The sequence below is a fragment of the Brachyhypopomus gauderio genome, chromosome 4 (genome assembly GCF_052324685.1).
Source record: "Brachyhypopomus gauderio isolate BG-103 chromosome 4, BGAUD_0.2, whole genome shotgun sequence".
NCBI classification, from domain to species: domain Eukaryota; kingdom Metazoa; phylum Chordata; class Actinopteri; order Gymnotiformes; family Hypopomidae; genus Brachyhypopomus; species Brachyhypopomus gauderio.
Window position 1 is genome coordinate 30,445,710 of NC_135214.1, and position 19,519 is coordinate 30,465,228.

Consider the following 19,519-nt stretch of genomic DNA (forward strand, 5'->3'; position numbering starts at 1 on the left):
ACGCTGGCACGCGTCGAATTTATGCACGGGATCGCGCCTGTTTTCGGACCAAGTACTTCCGGTGCAATGTCAGTCAGAATAAGAGTACGCTAGTGAATCGATTAGCTAACTCGATGTTCAATTCCCTTACGTGTATTATTTAGCTGGCTTATGCGTGAAACATTAATATGATCTAAATAAACATAACACCGGAAGATTATGAAGTTTCGGTAGGTCGGATCTTTATATACAACGTATATGTTCTAGTTAGCTGGCTAGTTTGTTAGAATGTTAAGGCGAAACTTGGCCAGCCAGTCAGCTAGGACGCTTATGTTTTTCAGTTAAAGACTGATTATGTTAACGAATGTATAATGCTGCTCTTTTACATATTTTCCCAAAAAACAGGTGATTCCTATCCACTACAAGCCTTTGTTGTGTGCTTATCAACATGTTCAACACTTTGAGGGTGGCCCGCTTGGTGGTGTTGAAAGCAGCTCTTCCAGTTCCTGCGACTGTTCAGATTTGTCGCCATGCCAATCATGATGCAAGTTCTTGGATGGGGTCAGTCCGAGGACGTTCTGGCTCAGAGAACAGACAGACTGACCAAGACATTTTAGAGGACGACCTTGATATGGATCCAGTGGAAGCCAAACTGGAGGCACTTTTAAAGTAAGATCTTATGGTCGGTAATCTTAAGAGAGATCTTTCACTCAATTTCTTACTTTAATAGTACTTTGGTTTCTAATATCCCTGCAGAGGGGAGAAGAAAAGATGGAAAACAACAAAATTTCACAAGATCAGGCGGCAGCTGAGCACTCGTGGAGCCCCAGAGAGGACATTGAGCTGGGATGCTATTGAGCAGATAAGGTACTGTCCTCTAGATACCTAGAGGTCTGACAATTTAGTACTGTAAACCTTACAAAATGTACACTTAGTGTATGATGTAATCTTGCTAATCCTCAATACAGCTGTTTTAGATTAATAAGAATGTATAGCTTTTGTATATGGCAATATCTTCAATATTTGAAAATGCAACACACATGAAATTAGTTTTATCTCTGAAAACATGTTATGAGTGCATTTGTATTTTACGTTTTCATTAAGTTGATGTCATAGATGGTCCCCATATGACTATTTATTTAAAATAATCTTTTTGCAGATACCTAAAGCGGGAGTTCCCAGAGGAATGGACAGTGCACAGATTAGCAGGCAGTTACTCTGTTACTCCTGACGTAATCTCCAGAATCCTCCGCAGCAAGTTCACTCCTGCCCTAGAGAGAAAGCTTAAACAGGACTGTAAAGTTAGAGCCAGGCAGCTCTCTATTGGACATGTGGAAAGGTCAGATAAAGGTCAGTCAAGTCTGCCTGTGTCTGGAAGCACTCAGCTAGCCACGCTTTCCTCAGGCAAAACGGGTACCTTGACATGCCAGAGTGGAGGAACTCTGGCTAAGATGGAGTTTGAGACAGGACTGACCCGTGCTGATGATGATGCTACATTACTATTAAGAGGGACATCACAGATATCAGCTGGCCCGCCTGTGGCACAGAACACGTCACAGGAGAGGCTTCATAAAAAGGAAGGACCTATGGACGTTAAAGAGGAAGAAGGTTTGGAGGAGGAGGAGGAGGAGGAGAACTGGGATGGAGTGGTTTTTACAGAAGAAGAACTTGAGGACCTTGTCTACACTTTTCATGAAAAGCCCAGTGCAGTAGAACAAAAGGGCAGTGAGTTTTATGACAGCGAAGGCAACTTCTTGTACAGAATTTGAATCAGCTGCTAGTACTTCACCACATTTAAAAGTATAAAACAAAAGACAGTTGTATTAAGAGAAATGTCTGTTATGTATGTTTTGGAGTATATTATATGCCAGTGTGTAACACAATTTCATTAAACCATTCTGTAATCCATCACCATTAATGCCTGTTCCATACCGCCACACACCAACCACTCCACCTTTATGGTGTGTTACCCTAACTAGTCTGAGTTCTCCTTATCCACAACCACTGGCTAGTGCTTTCAGCTATGTCTGGTTCTTAACAGCTTAATTTATGGCCTTTAAGACTGAACTACACATGCAATAATAGGTCAGACTATGCTATAAATCCCCTCACACCTTCCTCTCATCTTATATGCTTCTCCCACCTGCATTCTCTCCTCAGCCACCAAGTCTGGGTCCTTCAGCTTTTTCCTTTTAAAAGCTTCATCCATTACATCCTCAAATGGAATTGTGGTCTATAAAATAAATAATCTGTTTACTATCAGAGTGGCAAAGCTTTTTGCTGCTAACGGATATTGCATTAGGGAAGTATCTGCATTACAGAAGAAGGATTGTGATGGTGGTGATGAAGTTATGAAACTTCGAGAAAAAACGAACTGTTGTATTACAATGTTGTGAATTAAACATCTTCAGTTTTGAAAATAAAGTCATTACACTTGGGTAAAGTCCTTATGGAACAGGTGCAGCTGAATCCGCAATGGTGTCAGTGAGGCTGGGTGTTGCCTTCATCACCAAGGAGGCCAACGTGGGTTTTTGCTTAAAGAGGTTTGGTAAGTGATGAGTTCAGAAGTGAGCAGGAGGGGCAATCTGGGATCCAAGAGCTCCCTGGTGAGCCTTCTAGAGGTGTTGTGGACTTAGTTCAGTGACACCCAACGTAGAATTTGTTGAAGCTTTTTTGACAAACATACTGGACTGGTACCCACAGTTTTTGACATACACAGATGAAATGTTTGGGACTGCTGTATGCACACATGAACAGCACATCCTGGCATGAGGAAATCTTTTTTTGGTAGATGTCATGGTAGACAGCTGCATTGACTTTGATCTTTGGTCTTGATGTAACACAGTGGACCTACACCAGCAGATGAAATAGATCACATTACTTGGTCATGAATCTATATAATATATAGCCTACATTTCACTTTTTGCATTGAATTAAATGTAAAGTGTTTGGAACACCTGATTCAGATCAAATGGAGAGAACATGCACTAACCCTTAAACCGTCTAGTCTGAGGAATTCCTACAGTTCTCATTTATCATCCTGCAAATGAGCCAGCAGCTACTACTATAGCTACTTACAGATTTTAAAGTCATCCAGGTTTAAAGTACACACAACTAATCTCCTACAGACAAAACACCAGACAAGCTTTTCAAAAGCTCATTAAATGACCAGTTATACAGAAACTCTGGAACTGTAGTCTGCAACTCTAGATATTCTATGTGCAAATGTAGATATACACACACACATGCATTTTAATCCTGTAAATTATTTAATATTACCAACTTAAACCAAAAAGACAGCAGAGAAGTCATTTTATTAAGAGTTATTTGTCCAAATATAGAGCCAAAACAGCTAAAAAGGCAAAGCAAATTTATTTACAAAGTCAATATACACAGAAAACATCAAGTAGAAAACATCAAGTAGAAAACCGATCTAGTAATTGTGCTACAGGCACCACCCTCCCTTTAAGCACTAATTTCAACCAAAGTTGGATGTGATCTATTTGAAAAATATCATGCACATGATTATACCTTCAAAGTGCAACCTAGAAGATACTGAGAGAAGGTGAACATTAAACAAACCTGCTGCCAGAATCTCAATGTGTATATCTTTGCAGTTGCCAGATCAAACACAGCGTTGTGCCTTTTGAAAACTGAAGTCCTTTGGTCTTCACACATGAAAGACCCTCTCTCAGGGGAACCAAGTCACAGGTTAATCAGTCCCAACACCTCTGTGGACCGAGTCATTCTTCAAGAAACTGGACACCCATATCAGCTTTCATGCTGTTAATTATTGAAGATGAAATTTTAGGGTCTTTCTGAATGCAGACACACATGCACACACACACACACACGTCACAGTAGGCACTTCACAAAAGTACAAACTCTATTAGAACTGTGCAACTGAGAGTTAATCATCAAAATGTCATAGTTGGTAAGTATTTATCAGTATTTAGAAGGAATTGCAAAATAATTGTTTTAGAGGGCCAAGGTTTGTAATGTAAATATATTTTATTTGTGATTCATTACAGAACTGTCCTGTTACACCATGTGAAGAACCTATGGAAAGCTTCATTTACAAACACTGACTGAATTAGAACTCAAAACCTAGTAAAAATAGGAAAGTTTTATAAAAATAAATGCGCTATTGTCTTTGAACAAACTCAGAGAAATAATGAAAGTGGGACTCAACTGTCTGGGTTTGAAGGTGGGCAGCACACAGTGGTAATCTACATACACTTCTCACATATATGCACTTAATATGACATGAAACACTTTGTTTAACTTATGTTGGAATTATTGTAGTTTCCAGTTGGCAACCTAATCAACTGGATTTAAAATGTGAAAGTCAGCCGGTATTATTGCTGCGGTCTTGAAAGGCTTTAATTCCCAGGTGCCATCGAGTTAATGCTGCTGATTAATTATGACAGTCCTGCTTACACTTCCAGTTCTGAAAGACATTCCTCACTTGCTTGTGCTGGTGCTTTTAACTGCAATATTTCCAACAGTTTTCCCCAAAGTATTCCAAAGGCAAAAAGAGGCCTTGTATGTCTGCCATATATTTCACAGTGCAAAAACCGCAAAACATCATAAACCTTTATCTTATAAGAATGCTTTGTGACTTCTATAAAACTAACAATAGAGTAAAATGTCTCTGGGTATATATTCATGTGGACAACTTCAACTATTCTTTACATATTCATTATTTCCCTATCCCATCCACCACATAAAATAAATAAACCTTAAAAATGATGGCAGCCTATAATTTCTACGGCAACAAAGGACCATTATATTAACAGCCTGCACAGTAGCATTATTTAGGTAAATTTAATATTCTTTTATTTCTCTACTTGGAGAATGTTCAAAAGGTATTGCCTGCATGATTGCTGATATATCCAGTGGTGCTGTATCTAAGCGTTGTATTGCCACATTATCAAGTCATAATCAAGCAAACACATCTGATAAAATAAATGTGATAAAATTACAAAATATGAGGAAGCATCATCATTTTCAACCGTATTTTTACAGGAACAGAGTGGCAGTAGTATAGATCAAAATATTCTGTATATAAATATGTGCCTTGATAGTACCCCACTGTCACTTTTCAGATGACAGAGTATCCTTCACTTAAACCAACGGTTTCCGTTGCCCAGGCAACATGAATTTGACGACATCTGCATTATCGCCATCGTCCTGCCACTCTGCGTTAGACTGGTTCCACCAGTTCCAACAGCTACATTCACAAGGTACCTTAAAATGAGAAAAGCAAAATTCAAGTCACTTCTACTCCTAGAGAAGCTGGAGGTGGAGGTGGAGCATTGTGGGGTCAGAAGAGGATGGAGGCTGGGTTGTGCTTTCGAACCAGAACAGAAACAGCAGCAAATATGCCTGAGGGAAAGAAGACCTCCCTTTTCCTTCTAAGGCTGCATCAGAACCGTTAATCCAGGAGATCCTACATAGGAGCAAAAGACACAATACAATATTACTGGAAGTGACCAATCTCAAACCAGTGCCATCCAGTTAGACCAGTATATGTGGAGAAAGCATCGTCTCCCGGCATCCTAGAACCGACTCTTTGCATGAGCTTAGATCTCTTTTTGCTGTCAGGTGTCAAGACGAGCAGATTCTGACCCATTATGGGAGTGAACTACTTGCCCACTGACAAACCCTAACCGTACCTCGTCCGAATCGTCGTGGAAGGTGTTCTTGGCACTTCCGGCCATGTTCACATCCAGAGGTTCGTCCACTCCTTCGATGCCGTTGGCCTCTGCGTTGTGCTGCAGAACAGAGTACCTGTGCACCAAGAACCTGCAGGAGCACCAAAGGGCGGATGCCAACCATTACAGGCGCACACACACACCCAAACTTTGGCCAGTACAAATCACAGCAGGATCGTTTAAGCAGGTGAACCAGCTAACCTTCCACCGCAGACGTATTTCTTTACAAAAAGAGCCACAGCTACGCCGCTGATCAGCAAGATGGCGACGAGTGTCGCAATAACGGGGGCCGAGTGCGACGCTTTCCCATCATCCTGTGTCTGACAGACATGATGAATACGATTAAACACACACACATACATTATATACCTCACTTATTACTTGCTCAGTGTTTTGTCAGTGTTTTGTTTAGAGAGACGTGACTTGTATGTCACAATATGTACCGGTACATTTATTTATTCAGAAACACACCAATGTGCTTGACAGTTTACTTGACTGGTTCACTCAGTCTGTCACTCCGTTGCTTTCTTCCCTTTGCCATGTCCTCACCTGCAGCTGTGGGTCTATCAAGTCGCTGACACATTTCTCTCTCATATCAATCACTTCTCTTTTTGGCTGTGTGCCTCCCTCACACTTATCCCCAGGAATCTTCCGGTACCTGATGGCAAGAACAGCATTAAAATGACTCATGAGATGCCTTCACCTTCTTCACAGATAGCTGAGGATGGGATCAAGAATTACTGCATTACAAAAACTCGTGTTATGGCTTTTACCACATTCATAGATTACATTAAAACTTCCAGTACATCGTCTACACAACGTCTGTGTGTCATTGGTACATTTTACACAAGATGAAGAAGGATGCATCACTCTTTAGAGCACTACCATTAGTCAGCAGGTAAAGGGTTACACAATGATACCAAAAAGATGGAGGAATATACCCGTTGGTCTGGAGATGCTCTTTCTTGCCGTGAATACAGAACTCCAGGTCACGGCCTTTAAGCTCAGCCTGCTCCACACACTCAGAGCTGTTCTCATTGCGGTAGTATCCAAAGTCACTGAGGTAAAGAAAGAGAGTAATATTTTTCAGACACTTGTTTAGACACTTAGTTTAGTGCTACTGATCTTTACCCAGTCGTTGACCTGTGAGAATGCTTTGTGTTTGGTTCATGTCGGCCCGCATAAGGGTAGTGCAGAATAATACCATTGCTTTTTAGGCACATGAAAACATTCTTTAAAATGTTACTAAGGACTTCACTATGGATTTCATAATGCAATGAAATGCAGATTAGACACAGAACAAGTCAGAAGTGATTTTTTTCAACGCAGTAGGATGACATACAACGTGACAGTGTGGACACTGACCACAGGAAGTCGTCCAGTGTGCAAGAGCACGGGGTGTGCTCTTTAGAGATGACGTAATCACGCCCGTTCATGCAAACGGAGTCTTTCCTGAGGCGCAAGAACCGCTCCTTATAACCCAGCATACAGCCGTCGTTAGGGTCGCTTATGTCATCAGAATGCGCCAGCCACTGCGCGTAGTCATCGTCACCACCTGACAAACACAAACAGGATCATACCGATGGAAGATCTTATAATGCCTTATAAGATTCATCCAGAGAGTCACTGTGAGCATTACAGAGATATAGCCTAGTAAATTTGAATAAAATCTTTTATCAATTACCCAAAACTGTTCATGGCCAGTTTTTGATGCTGTCAGACCAACATTAAACATCAACCTTTTATATGCAAACCATCGAAACACGACTGAAGCTTGCAGACACAAGGCAACACGACTGGGAGATACGCACAGTCACGACTGAGCAGCTCTTTAAAGTCGATGGTGATGGAGACCCAGTTCTGTATAAACATGTTGTCACTGTAGCCCCAGATGCTGACGTTCATTGAGCGTGCTCCTGGTTCCGAGGCCAGGCCCGTGAAGTAGAATGGTTCTGTGGTGAAGTTGTACGTGTGCCAGCACTGACCCTCATCTGTAGAAAACCTGCCAGACAAGAAATCGTCAGAGGACATTCCAGGGAGAGGGAGAGGGAAGGGCCCCAAAGACTTTCTTTACAGTTCCCAACTTTACATACATTTACAAGACAGTCGTTTTATTTACGCTTTATGTTGATTGGCTTTTTTATATCTGCCAATATCTCAGCACTTTCAAAGTCTGACTACGCATTCAGATGCAAAATACTAGCAAAATACTAAAGATTTAGTTCCCCAACAACTCTCACTGTCTCTCTTCAGTCAGGCAGCCAAAGGCACTCACTTGAGCTGGGCAATGGGCATGTTGGCGTTTTGCTCCACGGCTACAAGCAGGCCTCCTGAGTCCAGGATGGCGTAGTGGTGGGGGCCCGCTAGAGCACGCAGCCACGTGTACCCACCGTCATCAGACACGTACACGTCCGGGGACAGCACGGATATGGCATCGCCCACGCTCCCTTAGAAAGCAATGACAATTTCAGTATTGGCAATACAGATAAAAAAGATGGATGTTATCATATAAAGATCTGCAAAATGTCATCTGAAATTGTCTCGGATTGTGTGTTAATTTTTGTACGGACAAAACAAGAATAAAACAAGCGCAGCATATTTACATGTTCAGAGATTCTCACATGATTCACAGCTTGTTAGAGAGTATTAGCTGCGTATCAGCTAATGAGCTTCAGCAAAAATAAAGTTTAGGGTGTGTGTGTGTGTGTGTGTGGAGGGGGGCTCAGGAGAAAGCTGGTTGGGGTCTGCATTCGAGTATCAGACACATCACCGCAGAGTTGCCTGCAGAGAAAAGGCCATGTAGATGTTCCGGAATAGGAATCTTGTAAGGGGGGGGATATTCTCCACCATTATTCCCAAGGTTAGCATGTAATGCCTTTGAACTCATTTGGCTCTGCATTCCACTGCAGGTTAACGTGGAGGAGCTCACAGAAAGGACAAGATGGGAGAGCAGAGCTGAACCAATAACAGGCTGGCTCTAGACACAAACACTGTCTGCATAAGACGTGGAGAGAACTTAAAACACATGTAGAGGATCAGGAAGAGCTGTTACAGCGTGCGTGTGAGACAGTTGTGTGCACACCGGACAGTACCATGAGCAATTATCAGTCCCACGGCGCTGGGCTCAGAAAGGGGCAGCATTGGAACGTTCAGCTTCATGGAGACACTGTAGGAGGCGTGGATATGTAGACTACACTGCAGGGAGCGGGTGGAAAAGCACGTTAATGCAGGCACGCACACACTCACATGACACAATAAATGCAGATGGTCCACTTTTTGAAATGAGCAACTCTACAAACACATCCTTAAACACATACCAACACAACTGGCTTCTGTCCGTTTAGCTATGGCCGTACGCTTCGGCCGAGATGAACACCAAGTCCATCGCTGCCCCATCACCAGCCCTCACCTTGTCTTTGTCTTTAGCTGTGGAATCACATTCGCTGTTCACTGGTTTCTGCAGAGGCACCCACTCTCCTCCCTGGTCGAAGGTCACCACGGTCTGCACAGAGCCATCTACGAGAGGGCCAGGGGAACAGTGTCGAGCAATATCAACATCCTACAACCAAAGGCTCCACAAAAACATACGAATGCTAGGCTGTGTGGAACACCAGGATCACACTTCGCCTCAGAAATAACAAGAGCTCAAGGATTTCCATGTTCTTAGCCAACCACCGAGTTGGGACACAGTCTTAGATGTCAGTTTGTTGATACACCACCAGAAATGTGGTGTACAGTACAGGCACATCCAGGAATGGGCTTGGGATATTTCATAAAATATGACTAGACTAAAGTTCCTAAATAAAAGGAAACAGGAACTCATTTCAATGTCTCGTGCCTCCGTACTGAGTAGTAAATAACCATACCCTCAGCTAGCACACTGGTCAAAAACACCCCTCTGAGAGAGGTGACGTTGGTGAAGTCATTGTCGCCCCCTGTGGATGTATACAGGTGGCGCTCCAGAGACTTTGAGTACACCAGACCCCTGTCGTCTGACACATAGATGGTACCGAAGCCAGTGTCTAAGGACAAGGAGATAATATTCACAGAAGACTTGAGATTAACACATAAGGCAGTTGGTACAAAATCACTCACATTAAATATGTTCCTATTTCATATACTGTGAAGTTACTGCACACAAGCCTGCTCCCTCAGAACTCACCCCCTGGTTCATCCACATGCATGAAGAGCATCTCGTCGCTGGCAGCCAGTATTGAGTAGAACTGCTCGTGACCTACAGGAGGAAGCTGGGCCATGTTCCATTCTTCGCCCCGGTCTGCAGACACATGGATCCTACGCATCATACCCTGGAAGAGACGTGAACGTCAGGCCCTGAAACGCCACTCCCACGCCCTCAAACAGCCATGCCCACAGCCCTCATGGAAAAATATTCCACGTGGCACGTGCTTAAATCGCAAATGGCCACATGCAGTGATCAAAGGGGAGCGACGCTCACCGTGCCGGTCATGATGGAGGCAAACAGGAAGCGCCCGCCGAACCCGAACGAGTAGACGTTCTCGGCGATTGTTTTGGTTGTGAGTCCGTAGTCGGTCGTTTTCTTCAAGACAAGGGCACCCCTGTCAGCTGGAAGAGAGACACATACGGAGTACTCAGCGAGGAAAGACCGGTTTGTATGCAATCCTGGACCTGCAGTGTTTCGCAGCACATTAAAAGGTGTTTTCACACCTATAGTTCATTTGTTGTAGTCCAAATCAGTTCACGTGTGTGTATACGGAGTGTTTTCCCCTTAATTTGGTTTGTTTTCACACAGTGCGCCAAAACCAAATGAATACGTTCTCTCTGCTCATCGTCACACCTATCTGGGGCAGGGACAAGAAAGTAAACACAGGAAGGTTCTCTGTTCTGGAATAGTGTATATTTCTATGCAGTAGAATATGGAGCAGTGGCAGAGACAGCTTGTGGTTTACACCTGATAGCTGGGTCAGATCAAGGTCAGTTCATGCTCTTACTACAAGGCTGAACTACAGTAAGGAATATCATAATAAGGAAGCAATGATGCATTCCTTAGATGCATTTAGAACAGCAACTTTATTACATTTATTATGCTTTTGAAAAACATATAATAATCCCAAATTTAATAAGTGAAAAACCCAGAAATTAAGCGAGCACATACAGACACACACACACATTCCAACAAGGAACTCAATGGCACACTCCACACCTTATGTCCACAATGTTGTAATAAACGTTACTCACAACAGGATCCGTTCAGGTTGGCGGAGAAAAAGAGTGTGTGGTCAGTCCCCCTGAGAGCGAGCACACGCACACACACACACACACACACACACACACACACACACACACACACACACACACACACACATCAGTCAGGTTACAGTCATGCCATCTAGTTCACCCACCCAGGATGAAAATAACTTTATTTAACAACTGTCCAAAATTTGGCTTTTGCACTAAAGCTTGAGTTTTGAACAAATATGATCGATGGCCTTCCACACCATGGTGTTGGTCCTGGAGTCATAGCTGTAGTTCAGGTCCATTTCCTAAATAGTTTAATTTATAGTAGTCAAGTTACTTTTTCACCAACTCATGAGGTGTTGCTCAAGTTGTTAAATTCTGTCTAGGTCAGGAGTATTGTTCATAGTTCTGGTATTAATATCAGTAGACTACAAAGCTTCAGAGAGCAACTTCCGCCTGTCATTACACCGAGCGCTGCATCTCATGGAGTGAGCAGGAGTCCTTACTGTTAACTAAATCAGTCTTTCCTAGTCCTGGTAATAAACTACATAGCAGCACACATTTTGGTACTTTTCCTGCTAGCAACACACTAGATCCAACTCATGAGCCAATTTACAAGCCTTCGCAAACTTAAAAAAGAGAGCAGTTATAAACAGAAAACATTTTCAAACTTGCAGTGCAGAGATAGGGACAAGATAGACACGAACATGGATGTTACTGCAAAATCTGTTCATAGTCTTGAGCATAAGTAAATACTCTCGCCTCAGTGGCGAATCCTTTCATGAGCGACCTGCTCACTTCCCCACCTGCACCACCTGCTTTTGAGGTGCGAACAGAAGCTTAGCACTTCCTTCTAATGACTGGGAAAAGCCCGGTGGCAACATGAGACATCTCACACATCGGGGCGTCGGGCTGCTCTGTCCAGAGGCTCAGTGCCAAGGGTAGTGATCAACACATTATGGACATTAAAAAGATCTGCCTAACTGATCATAGTGCATGTAGATATTCAGCATTCAACTCAGATCATATTATATGTATTTATCAGTATGATCGCAGTGTTTTCACAACACAATAAACCCAACATAACAATGAAAAGAGGACATTTGAAGAGCTGCACGATCTCCGGCACTAAGGCACGCACACACACACATACATATACACACACACACACACACACACACACACACACACACATACATATACACACACACATACATATACACACACACATACATACATATACACACATACACACACACACACACATACATATACACACATACATATACACACATACATATACACACATACACACACACACACACACACACACACACACACACACACAGCGTACTGTGGTACACAAGACACACGAGAAAAAACAAAACTGGGCACTCCAGCCTTCACCAGAGACACCTTGCCCAAAATTAAATTAGCTATGCAGAAACCTTCTTTAAAAGGTTAATAATAGAGAAAATTATAAAGATAATGTTGGAAGCAAGTAAAACCACATTCTTCGGAAGCTTCCGAAGGCCTCAGAATGAAAATAAATCTACTTCCTGAAAGTGACATGCAGCTTCATGAGACTTCACATGGCTGTGCTGAGCAGGAAACCAGATGACTCAGCACAGAGTTTGTCACCTTAGTGCAGTGCCATGGTAGCCATACTGCTTGTTTTTGTATTTGAATGCAGGTCCTCACACGCTCAAAAAAAGCCTCTTACCATTTCACCATGCACACAGTACCATGGATGTTCGTCCATGCCACGCCAAAGTCCGGTGAAATCCAGAGGTCATTCTGAAACAAGAAAGGTAAGCCAAGTGAGAACAAAGGCAAACATTGATTCATAAAGGACTGACTCTTCATCTTTGTTTATGCCTGTGAAATCCATAAACAACTTACTTAACACATGACTGTTATATATGCTAAGGTGCGTAATGTTCAGTCGAGAACCAAAATAAGAGTAAAGACAAGTCAGTTTCTAACTATATTCCCAATCAGCTTAATAATAGCAGAAACATAAAATTACATACATCTACGGGGCATGTAGATCTACCTTCAAAACTGTTACAAGAACATCATTTTCACCAGCTGATTGTGACTGAGGGGACTTAGCTGAAAATATTGTTCCACACGACCTCGTTCTCCCTCACCTGGATGCTAACAGCCACCAGTACATTGGAGTTCTGAGGGTTGTACATGATCTGCATCCGTGGGGTAAAGGGCAAATCTGACTGCTTGAAACTGTTCCCGAAGTCACTGGAGAGGAAAATTCTGGAGGTAGTGCTTCCAGAGAGGTCTCCCGTAAGGATCACCTAGACAAACGCCGTACGAAGAAACATGGAAATAAAATCTCATCTCACGACTGAAGCATCAAATGCCATTTTTAATTAATAGTGATGAAGTTCTCTCAGAGATCTTTAACTTAAGGGTATGGTGGAAGCCAGCTCTAACAATCAAGATTGGTAATCCTGCCTGTATGCATAGTGTCTAGTGTCAAAAGAAATGAATATTTGATGAGTGGTTGGTGTTAATAAATCTTTAATGGTACCGATCAGTTACTGGATGTTGGACATTACTAGAATGACCCCTCACCTTCCCCGATTTCTCAGGCCCAATCGCAATCCCAAAGTCAGTACTGATGAACGTATTATTGATAAGGTCTGTGACATCCGTGAATGACCCGCCATAGTCCTCACTGAGAAAGAGAAAGCAATTAAGAAAAATGGATAAAGGCAGAGAGCATGAGAAGCTCACAGGAAACAACAAACATGTTGAACAAAATCACAGGCAGAGAAGTCATTAAACAGCAGACATGCAATAACAGGCACGAATGAGCCAACAGAGACGCGCCCACCTCCTATAGAGCTTGGACTGTCCGAATCTAAGCATAAACACGGGCATCTGGAATGTAGTCAGGGCTAACAGAACCTGGGCAGGGGGGAAAAGACACAGGGTCATTTTCCAACCTAAAACACACTCCCATACCAGAGATTATACAGGCCATATGATCTTACATTAAACATTTTGCAATAGAGTAGTGGAATGAGATTCACAATTTATAAAACTTACATTACTGGTACTCTGCAGTTTATTGCCTGTAGCTACGCACCTACTCACATCTTCATTTTAAAAAAGGATAAATTAATCTTAAGGCATGTTTAGCACCTACAATAGTTTTAGACATCTACTTTTCAGTGTATGTTGATCACATCAAGCTCTGCGATATCTCATATTTGGAAGAAAGCCAATAATCCCTCAGCTAATAATTTCACTATTCACAATTTGCCATGATAAGTTCGAACACCCTGCCACCTCTGTGTCAATATGCTTTTCTTAAAGATGATTACACTCTTTTCTAGGATCCAGAGCAGATGCCACACACACCCACACCCACCCACCCCTCAAGTTACTTTTTTCATTGCTGGGAAAGGCACAGCTGGCTGAAAATAAAACTTAAAATGTGAAGAAAGTTGATAATTAGCTGATACTTCTGTGCAAGTCACAAAAGTACACTTGAAACATGTTGAATGAGAAACATATTAAAACAAAATAAAGTGATTGAATGATACAAATATAAAAACCAACTCACCCCTGTTCCGTCTCCTATCCAGGCAAGAGACACGGATCCACTAAGATCATTAAAGGTGTACTAGAAAAGTTAAGGAAAGATTAACATGACTGCACTTTAACAAGCACTGGTGACAGGACAGACTTTACCAAGTGCAATCTCACAGGCAAAGGCAAAATATTATATATGTGAATGCATTTTTTTATTTTTGAGCATATTTTTTGAGCATATGTAAGGTAGCAAATAAAATAATGTTTTGTTACATTAATATGGCCAAATTAAAAATGAGTGAAATGTTAACATTTCGCGCAACACGCTCATTATTGTTTCTGTGGGCAAACATCTTATATCAGACACGTAGGCGTTGCCTGGGTTAGGTTTAACAACCCCAAATCATTATATTAGGCCTTCACAGCTGAAAAGTCTAAAAGCATCCCAACACCAAAAGGTTACTTCATCAGACGACTACCATATGTACACAAAGTGAAACAGGTTCCTACTTCCTCCTTTTGTGTGTGTGTCTGCTGAATGGTGTACTGATAACTTTGGACATAAACGAGCAGGTCTCGAGACCTGCAGGGCAGGTCGAACAAGAAGGGCGGTTCACACTAAATAAAAGTTGCGATGGAAAAACAACCGATGTACAACAACATCTTTGAAATATTCACCGATTTTCCGAGTTAAAAAAGGGGGAAAAGAAAGAACTCCGTATTTTCTAGGAGGCTAAAGCTGGACATGCCATCATTCTGGGGCTTAGCCCTACTGTTCTGCTAATGCCTTAGCGTTCACCAATTCACCTGAATGGCCGCTTTCCAAACAACCTCAACCTTCAGGCCTGCTCGATTACATATGACTGATGCGTTCAACTTTATAACAAAACATAGGCCATGTTTCTGAAGTTATTCTTTAGAACAGAGCAGCCTACGTATGACATGTCATAGAAACTGATAAGCAGGCTAAATGCACATACTGAAGGCTGCTGGAGGAGAAAACAGGAGAGCAAGAGAAGGTGTAGTGCAACAACGAAATTGTGATGCACGCAAAGGCGCTCAGGAAGCGTTTCTTCGCACGTTCATTCTAATATGTGCAGTAGAGCTTCCTAATACAATTCAGACTTGCAGTCTCTGTGAACACGTTATTTGTGCTGACTGTGAAAGTGTCTGACCACAGGTTCCTACCAAAGAAAAGACAAATGTGACAAACTAAGTCGTATCTAGGGTTAACTGGACCCACCAGTTTAACTTACTGTGTGAGTATTGCTGGATAATTTCGCCTCATATCCCTGAAGAGCATTGCAGGTGTCTTTTCCGAGATCAGCACTTCTTTTTTTAATGCTGTGCTGATAAAGAAGCTCTGAAACGGATTCGATAGGACTTTTCTCAGGAGTCTTCAAATAAAGCCGTTTCACGTTACGCGACCCTCTCGATCCGTGGAAATCCAAACTGAACGCCACAGGAAAAAATAAAACTAAAAGAAAGTGGTGCATTCGTCCCATTTTCAGCACACAAAACAAGGCTCCACCGCGTTTCAGTGAGCTGCTAAACGTGAACGCGGTCCTGGTGAACTGCGAGATCTTCCAGCGCAGCCGCTGACGACATCAACAAAAACAAAAGTACCTGACGGTCCAGCTCCTCGTCGAGGCGGCGCATCTCCACATCAACGCCTTGTTCCTTTACTCAAATTAAGCTGGGTTCTCAAGATCCCTAAAACGAATGTATGAATAATAATGTAAATTCATTTCTCACAAAAAAAAATGTATTAAAGCCTACATAATCACAGACGAATACAAAATGTACAACGATTAAAAGTATGCACCTTGCAAAGACCACGCACAGATTGGCTGATGCTGAAAGGGCATTTTCTGATTGGTCAGTTGGTCATGTTGAGGGTGGCTTGGAGCTGAGTCATGTTTGTTTGAGATGTGTATTAGTACGTCGAAATGCATGATATGCGACCGTTTAATAAATCACCCGCATTCTCAACGCAAGTCTCTATGTTAAATAAAACTAGAAGCATTCGTTTGCACATAAACGTAGATAATTAAGATACACGATCAACTTCAACTACCATACATCATTTTGTACTTCATAAATACTTTAGGATAGGTTGGATCCGATAATGCAGAAGATTACAGCTTTACCAGTTGTTGAAATACGTGTGTTAATATTAAGTGTGTGTGTGTGTGTGTGTGTGTGTGTGTGTGTGTGTGTGTGTGTGTGTGTGTGTGTGAGAGAGAGAGAGAGAGAGAGAGAGAGAGAGAGAGAGAACCCATGACTAGAAATCATGTGATAAAAGTCTTTGTGTGACTCCCATAGTGAAGCATGAGCTCCAACAGAAAGAGACTCTTATCTTGATGGAGGACACTGAGATGACCTGGACAGAGTGCTGGAAATCCAGCTGAACTAAGAGAACAAAAACACCCTCTGCAAGCAGCGCATTCACCTGTGTTCTGTTTGTCTATAGTCTATTATCCATTAATCTATACGTATCTATTCAAAAGTTAAGAATTTATGCTATATAAATATTTCTACAACATTCAACATTTTATTCATGGCAAAAGCTAGTTCTGTATTTTAAAATCACTTTATTTCTATTTTTGACCAACTAGATCTTGGATCACAGACCAACATTCAGTTAGTGTGTTGCATGCTGTTTTCATGTAATCTTATTGACAACATATCACTAATTCTGCAGTATATAGTTATTATTCAAAAATAAAAATAAAAAACCAAGGAAGTAAACTCAAAATTATTGAGTAAGAAGCAGGGATGACTGTTAAGTAAAGAGTAGTTTAAGTAGTTTATGTAGTTTGAGCAGTCACAAAGACATAACGTTGACAGTGCCAAGGTTTCAGGTCTTTGACACAGAACATGCCACCAGTAGAGGAGAACCTGATGTGTGTGCCATTTACAAATCACTGGACCTACAGGTATGAGAAGGACACGGTGGTGTCAGGAGGTCACTGTGATGTACGGGGTCAAGACCATTAGGTGTCCTGACAGTAGAAAGCCACAGTTTGTATTTGATGCTTGAAGAAACAGGCTGCCAATGCGACTGATAAAATACTGAATACACTAAAGTCTGCTTACGGTACTTATAAGAAGAGCAATGAAAAGAGAATTACAATAAACAGGAGCTGACAAGAGCAAAAGGAGGAGAAAAAATAATAGGTATCTTAATTTGGAATGCAAATAACAGTGGTGAAGCAAATAAAAAGATTTCTATGCATTTGAAAAAGGTTTAACAAGCAAACCTGGGGATAATGGATACTAAGGAGTTGGGACCTACCAATAAAATCGTTTGTTTGTGTTTCATTTGAGAATATTTGAATTCATCCGGTGTTTTAGAGCAGAGAGTAAAACTGTCCAAATTTCCTGCTCAAAAATTGTATTTTGTGTTGCTTGACATGCTGTCATCTCTCCCTCTGGTCATTTTGAGATGTGCTGAATCTGTGTCGCCCCCTAACGGCGATAAATAATTCTCAGTGATTCTAGACGAGTTCTCATTGGTGCGAAGCAAGCGGGAAATGTAAAATTAACCATCTCTGAGCCAAGCGTTGTTGATAATGGTTAGTAGCCTTTATATGTAACTTTTCTTTGCTGTGCATGACCAGGCCCGTTGACAGTCTTGCTGGGGCCCGGGACAAGAAAGTTTCATGTGCCCCCCCCCCCCCCCCCCCCCGATAACGTCATTTGAATTTCCTCTGTAGTATATAATATAGCCACACATCAAAGCTGTTTCTGACAGCTTACTGGTTTATACTTGACGCGTCGCGGCGCGAGGGTCCGCGCGGCGAAAATTACGTAATCGCAATGGCACCGCCACCGGGCCTCACGCGCTGTCGATTCGCGAGGTCGTGCACCTCTCGAATTTTGTAACTTCGCGCGCGCCGCGCTTCAGCGCAATGAACAAAGTCACGTTTGCAGGGTTCATACACCTTTACAAGGTGGAATTAAAGCACTTGTACGGCACTTTAAAGGTCCATTTCAATATTTCCCAGCACGTTAAACTAAAAAAAAAAAATTTTAATTAAGTTAAATATACTCGAAATTATTCGAAATAATTCGCTTTTTATCACATTATTTAATGGTTGTTTATTTTCAAAACACCCAATCTTAACGTCTTCACGTTCTCTCATGTTTTGTCCTGGAATTACAAGAGGCTCGTATTTGTTAACGTAATCCAGGAACTGTTCAGTCAGACAGCTATTTGTTGTGAAACGAAGTAGTTACAATTTCAAGCATTTTCAAGTACTTTAGCCTAAATTTCAGCATTATTCAAACCTGGAACACAATGCAACATTAAAATTCGTCAGGTAAATGTTTTTCCTTTCTTTTCTGCGCTCCAGATTTCTGTATTTACTTTACTTTAACGATCCACCACTGTATTTCCCGCTGTTGGGCGGGTACCAGCCGGCTACAGTAGGTGCTGGATCAAACCATTTTTCAGTGTGAGGCGGGGGTGTATGCACTTAATGGAAAATATGCAGATAGGTAAGAAAAAAACATATATTTTAGCCATTTAGCTTATTTTGAGTAAAGAAAGTTATAGTAATGAAAGATTTCAAGATTATTTAAAATTATAGACTTTAAATAAAAATAAATTGCTGGGCTCTTTGATGGGCCCCCCTGGCGCTGGGGCCCGGGACAACAGACCCGGTTGTCCCCCCCTGTCGACGGGGCTGTGCATGACACACCTAAAAACGCAGGCTAGCATATATTTAACTTATCAGACATGTGTTTAATATCTCTAAGAAGTCTGCTGTCAGTCTACTTCTTTGAGGGTGCCTGACACAGACATATCAAAGTCAGGTCACAGTCAGTACAGTATGTACATGACATACAGAGAGTTGGATTAATAAACTGCGCAATAAGCATTTACTAAACTAAGTGTAACGGTGAGGTGCTGCAGCACGACGAGGCGAGTGCAAGTTTCATCAACAGACGTTTATTGGCTGTAGGTAACGCGTGTAGTAATGAACAGCTTACATATAACTATGGACTCAGACAAAGACATCAAAAGCCAGAAAAGTAAA

At 41.9% G+C, this 19,519-nt stretch overlaps 2 protein-coding genes across 3 annotated transcripts; one reads left to right on the plus strand and one right to left on the minus strand.

The window, feature by feature from the left end:
- Positions 1-6: 6 nt before the first annotated feature.
- On the plus strand, positions 7-2,422 carry ngrn (neugrin, neurite outgrowth associated). Its single transcript, XM_077003770.1, has 4 exons — positions 7-209; positions 385-648; positions 736-846; positions 1,139-2,422. Exons 2-4 carry the CDS (start codon positions 428-430, stop codon positions 1,746-1,748), a joined length of 942 nt encoding a protein of 313 aa, XP_076859885.1. The 5' UTR covers positions 7-209; positions 385-427; the 3' UTR covers positions 1,749-2,422.
- Positions 1,646-16,191, minus strand: sort1b (sortilin 1b). 2 transcript variants are annotated; one of them, XR_013130550.1, is made up of 21 exons: positions 15,731-16,191; positions 14,506-14,565; positions 13,771-13,844; positions 13,509-13,611; positions 13,067-13,228; positions 12,637-12,710; positions 10,914-10,963; positions 10,153-10,280; positions 9,859-10,003; positions 9,563-9,718; positions 9,106-9,212; positions 8,789-8,891; positions 7,972-8,143; positions 7,508-7,698; positions 7,062-7,251; positions 6,638-6,754; positions 6,246-6,354; positions 5,898-6,016; positions 5,658-5,787; positions 3,562-5,431; positions 1,646-2,829 (listed from the first exon to the last, which is right to left on the minus strand). XR_013130550.1 is itself a non-coding variant. In XM_077003755.1 (20 exons), the coding sequence occupies exons 1-20, from the start codon at positions 15,977-15,979 to the stop codon at positions 5,417-5,419; spliced, it is 2,454 nt and encodes an 817-aa protein (XP_076859870.1). In that variant the 5' UTR covers positions 15,980-16,191; the 3' UTR covers positions 3,336-5,416. The 2 variants fall into 2 exon arrangements, 1 of the variants encoding a protein (XP_076859870.1); XM_077003755.1 differs by lacking the exon at positions 1,646-2,829 and having other exon boundaries at positions 3,336-5,431.
- Positions 16,192-19,519: the final 3,328 nt, after the last annotated feature.

Coding starts and splice junctions, on each gene's coding strand:
- ngrn (XM_077003770.1), top strand. CDS start 428: ATGTTCAACACTTTGAGGGTGGCCCGCTTGGTGGTGTTGAAAGCAGCT. Junction 649..735: donor AAACTGGAGGCACTTTTAAA/GTAAGATCTTAT, acceptor ATATCCCTGCAG/AGGGGAGAAGAAAAGATGGA. Junction 847..1,138: donor GATGCTATTGAGCAGATAAG/GTACTGTCCTCT, acceptor ATCTTTTTGCAG/ATACCTAAAGCGGGAGTTCC.
- sort1b (XM_077003755.1), bottom strand. CDS start 15,979: ATGGGACGAATGCACCACTTTCTTTTAGTTTTATTTTTTCCTGTGGCG. Junction 10,964..12,636: donor ACTGTGTGCATGGTGAAATG/GTAAGAGGCTTT, acceptor GCTCGCTCTCAG/GGGGACTGACCACACACTCT. Junction 8,144..8,788: donor GGGACTGATAATTGCTCATG/GTACTGTCCGGT, acceptor TTGCTTTCTAAG/GGAGCGTGGGCGATGCCATA.